The 5,000-nt window shown below is 37.7% G+C and overlaps 1 protein-coding gene across 5 annotated transcripts in view; it reads right to left on the reverse strand.

The window, feature by feature from the left end:
- Window positions 1-5,000, reverse strand: part of Shld2 (shieldin complex subunit 2) — an 85,423-nt gene that overhangs the window by 6,520 nt on the left and 73,903 nt on the right. For all 5 annotated transcript variants that reach the window (XM_031362896.1, XM_031362897.1, XM_031362898.1 and 2 more), the window contains one exon: window positions 3,083-3,289. In XM_031362896.1, the coding sequence (XP_031218756.1) occupies window positions 3,083-3,289 (207 nt within the window). The remainder of the gene's footprint in view (window positions 1-3,082; window positions 3,290-5,000) is intronic.

Consider the following 5,000-nt stretch of genomic DNA (forward strand, 5'->3'; position numbering starts at 1 on the left):
CGTTAGTTTATTGTCTTTGGAAATAACCTGCAGACTCACGCAGAGTTGCACTTCACTAATTTCCTAGTTCTTTTTAATCCAAACAAGTCAGCAATCAAGAGTAGCCATCACAGTCCACTTACAAAGGCTAGAGCAGGATGCATCCTGTTAGCCCTCGTCCTATTTTCTGACCATCTCTTTTGGAGTTCAACAGTGGTGACTCTCCTTGATGTCTTTCATTTGCCTTAGTCTTAGGACTAAGATGCTGTTATTATTTCTTCTACTCAGGCACACATCTCTACATGACTTAGTGGGAATGGGTATTTAATAAGCTGTAGCAGACACAACTCTGCCCCTTCCCACAGACATGTTCAATAACACACAAAATTAATGAGAAGTGAAATTATTCAGAAGACTGTCCATAAAATTCTGTCATTTTACATATTAGCATATTTCTTTCAGAAATTAAGAGGCCACTGTAAAAGTGGACTTTGCTTTCAGGGGCATTCTAGAATTCTAGGCACTCAAATTCTGCTTCTTACAGGAAAGACTAAGTATCTTCAGCTCTTTATAAGGGGCCACCTTTCTCCAGCTTTTGTCACCAAGCAGACCCTCTTGGGAAATCTCCCTGGTGTGACAGCCCCTTTCTCTTGCCCTTATTTTAACTTAAATAATCATAATCATAATAACAACAGTCTAGGAAGAGTTACTTGTTCCTGCGTGTTCTCTTTCCATTTTCATATTTAAAATAAACTATGAGTTCTGTCTTTGTAGTTGATCATAAGATAGTGAAAAGGGCTAAATGTAGGGGCCTTTTGAATACAATCTATCAAAGACTGGCTACAACAGAACAGTTTTGGTATCAAATAGAAAGCACATCCCTAAAATTTCCAAGCACATTCCCAGTGCTTGGCATCATCCCCAAGCTAGTGAAATTGTCTCTTTGCTACCACTAATCATTGGGGTTCTGTGGTCTATTTTGTTGACTTCTGTGAGATTGTTTTTATTTTTAAGTCTAATTCTAGGTTTCAAATGGGGAGGCCAGAAGAAAGACACCCACGTGACAGCAGCAGGCAGCGCTACAATAAAAGAATGTGTGATGGAGAGATGGGAAAGAAGGAGTACTTGATGATGAGATGGAAGAGAGGAGAAGCTGAGGGTTTGTACACTGTGCAGAAAGGTGGGTGGGACTGGAGACTTGATGGCCATGGCAGTGAGGAACAGGAGGATATGAGAAGGCCATAGTGAGGTCTTGGCCCAGGCCAAGGGCTATGTCTGGGCTGCCACGGAGGCCTGTGCTCCCACTGGGGGTTGGTGGGGTTGTGGTGACACTGTCACTGGGGTCATGGGGTTTATTTTGATTCATGGTTTGAAGAATGTAATCCACCATAAAGGGGAAGGTATGATCATAGGAGTGGGGCAGTTTACACACTGAATTCTCATTCAGCTCACTGTCTCCTTTTTCCATTTCTGTTTAGTTAGGACTTGAAACCATAAGATGCATGGTGTTGACCATGTTCAGGGTGTGTGTTCCCTCCTAGTTAAACGTCTATGGAAACGCTCTCACAGGTATATCCAGACGTTATGTCACCTAGGTGAGTCTAAATCCAGTCAAGCTGACAATGAAGATTAATCAACACAATACATATATGACTTAACATGACTTAACATAACTTAACATGATTTGCTCTATCGTTTGGCCAAAGTGGAACAAGGCCTAGAGTTACTCCGCCTTGTTGTATACTCCCTCCCCATACACACACTCCTGGCTCGCACAGAGTTCCTTACACTATCTCAGAATGATAAGTGTATTCTTTGGATGGCAGAATCTGAGGTAAGTCGGGTAACAGCACTAATATCTGGGTCCCTTGGATATCTTTTCTTTTCTTTCTTTCTTTTTTTTTTCCCCGAGACAGGGTTTATGTAGCCCTGGCTGTCCTGGAACTCACTCTGTAGACCAGGCTGGCCTCAAACTCAGAAATCCTCCTGCCTCTGCCTCCCAAGTGCTGGGATTAAAGGCGTGCGTCACCACCGCCTGGCTCCCTTGTATATCTTACTAAGTATACATGGCCAGTAGACACAGAGTCAGAAGAACCCCTAGAGCCCCATAAGGAGGGGAACAGAGTCTTTACCACAAGCCAGAGTAGAAAATTCACAACTCACAGAGCACTGGCAAACCCAGACACTATTTACATCACAGGAAATTCATGGCACATAGGTGGCGGGGTGGTGATGGTAGTGGGGGTATTGTCTCAATTTCCATCTTAAATAGGAAAAGCCAAAAGCCAAGTAGGTAGGAAAAAGGAAATAATGCAAATTAGAACAGAAGTGAATAAAGGAGAAAATAGAAAAAAAAAATACCAAAAGATGGTTGCAATCAGTAAAATTAATAAAAATAGAAAAAAAGAGACACAAATTGCTAGTATCAGATAAAAGCAATAGTATTATCTAGTCTATAAATATTCAAAAGGATAGTTTTAAAAATGACTTCTATTGATAATTTTTGCTATGTCAATTTTTTTTTTTAAGATTTATTTATGTATGTGAGTACACTGTCCCTGTCTTCAGGCACACCAGAAGAGGATATCCAATCCCATTACAGATGATTGCTGGGAATTGAACTCAGGACCTCTGGAAGAATAGCCAGTGCTCTTAACCATTGAGCCATCTCTCCAGCCCTGCTACATCAATAATTTAAATGAACAAATTTCCTGAAAAATACAAATCAAAATTCACTCAACAAGTAGATAATCTTAATAGCTCTGTATTTATTAAATACATTGAATTCATAATTAAAACCTTTCAACAATGAAAACTTCAAAGCCTGAGATGGTGGTATACAGCTATAATCCTAGCCATGGAGTGGCTGTGAGCAAGAAAATCATGAGCTGGAAATCAGGATAAGCTATATTATGATATATAAAGGCAAAACATAATTATACATGAAAAAATTAGGTGATCAAAAGACTGAGAAATCAATATCTGGTTCAGCTACTCAGAGATCTACATTTCACTTTCATATTTAATTATATATATATTCTCACAAGTGGTAGCCTCTTTGCTTACACTGAAACTAGCAACATTTTATGCATAAAGATCTTACCTGAATACTTATCCTTTAGGTGAGTTGCTAAGTCTGATATCTTGACAAAGGAGGATGTATTTTTTTGAAATTTTGCTTTAAATGAAATTGCTCTTGTATCATCATCAAACAGGCATTCACAGGAAGACCACAGTGTTGTATGTAATTCTAAGTTTTCTAGTATGCAGTTCCGCTGAACAAAAAGGTACTTAAATTCCCAAATACAATCTTAAACAAAAACAAATGAAAAGTCACCAAAATAAAGGGTCTACACTCAGAATCAGATTAAACAGACTGACCTAATTAAATCAACTAAACCTAACTTTTTCACTAAAGAATTTGGGAAAGAAAAACAAAATAAAATCATGTTTTAAAGCCAATGAATTTATTTAAAAGCTACAGACTTTAAGACTTCTAAAAGAGTCTCTCTCTAGAGTGCAGGCTGCTCTGAACTCTTACTCCTCCTGCCTCTGCCTCCAAGTACTGGAACTGTGGGTGTGCACCACACCTACCTAGATATCATCTTTGTGATCTTTTCTAATGATTTCTTGGGCCTCTAAACAACTGCCTTTGAGAACAGCACATTTTAATTCTGACAGCTGTAAAGCTTATTATTTTTTTAAGTTAGTTGAATTTTTAATGGTCATTTTCTGGTTCCCACATTAAGAACTAACTTTTGTTGTTTTGTTTTTGTCCAGAATTGACAAGTAAGTCAACTAGTCTATGCAGACAGCATCATTAGATATTAGGTGGGTGCTGGGAACTGAACCAGGTCCTCTACCAACAGTCTACAGCTGATTATTGGCAAAAAGTTATACTGAGAAATCTACTTTTTCTTTACTGTAATTTTAAATTTGAATATAAAAAAATATGATTGTTTGACAAGAAAGTCTATACTGCTATTGCTTAAAAGTCAGAGCTGTTGGGGTATTGGCAAAGTGCCAAGCGTGCATGAGACCCTGGGTTTGATCCCCAGCACTGTATAACCTGAGGGTGGTGGTGCACACCTGTAATGCAACCTCTTGAGAGTAAAAGCACGAGGATCAGAAAGTTGAGATCATTCTTAACTACTTATTGAGGAGAAGCCAGCCTGGGCTAGTCCCTGTCTCAATAACTTAAAAATCAGTCCTTACAGAGGTTGTTAGAATAGGTTCTACTGTGTCTAAACACTGGTTTGTTTTGTGGTTCTAGAGAAGTTAGGTTAAGTTAGACAGCTAAGTTGTTTTATCAGTAAATTATTGCTTATGGCAAACTTGAAGAAGTTATATTAGAAAAGTCTGTAATCAATTTAAATCCATATTTGAATTGTGGATTTAGGATATAATCAGATTACAAATGTAGACCTAACTGATTTGGATAATATATGATTATCCAAATTATATCCAAATATATTTCCAAATATAAATTGTGATTATTTGCATTACTCTACTTAATTAGCTATGTTATGAGTACTTTATCTTAACTTGTTATGCATTTGAAATAGTAAACTGAATTTTAAAATAACTGCATGAAAATGGCATTTGATTCTGTATATTATTTTATGGTCCCCTAATTATTCTTGTGTTTGTTTGTAATAGGGTCTCATGTAGCTCAGGCTGGCCTCAAAATATCCTTGTAGGCAAAGATAGCTTTGAACTTCTGATCCTTATGCCTCTAGCTCCCAGTGATGAAATGATAAACAATTACTCTCAAGAAATATGATTTATGTTGCTAATGTGCTTTCATTAGAATCTAAGCCATGACCAATGCCTGCTGCATACCTGCTAGCAAGGCATATTTCAAAGGAATGAAATTTTGGGATTTCTTCCTATTCTTCCCAAAGCATCAATTCCATTATCTTTAGTACTGAATAATAACTACTTGGGAATCATTTCTGGTTATAGAAGCTAGGTTTGTTATCCTTAAGAGTACGTGAAAGCCAGTGCCTACTACAGAAGCT

The sequence above is a fragment of the Mastomys coucha genome, unplaced genomic scaffold (assembly GCF_008632895.1).
Source record: "Mastomys coucha isolate ucsf_1 unplaced genomic scaffold, UCSF_Mcou_1 pScaffold9, whole genome shotgun sequence".
Taxonomy (NCBI): domain Eukaryota; kingdom Metazoa; phylum Chordata; class Mammalia; order Rodentia; family Muridae; genus Mastomys; species Mastomys coucha.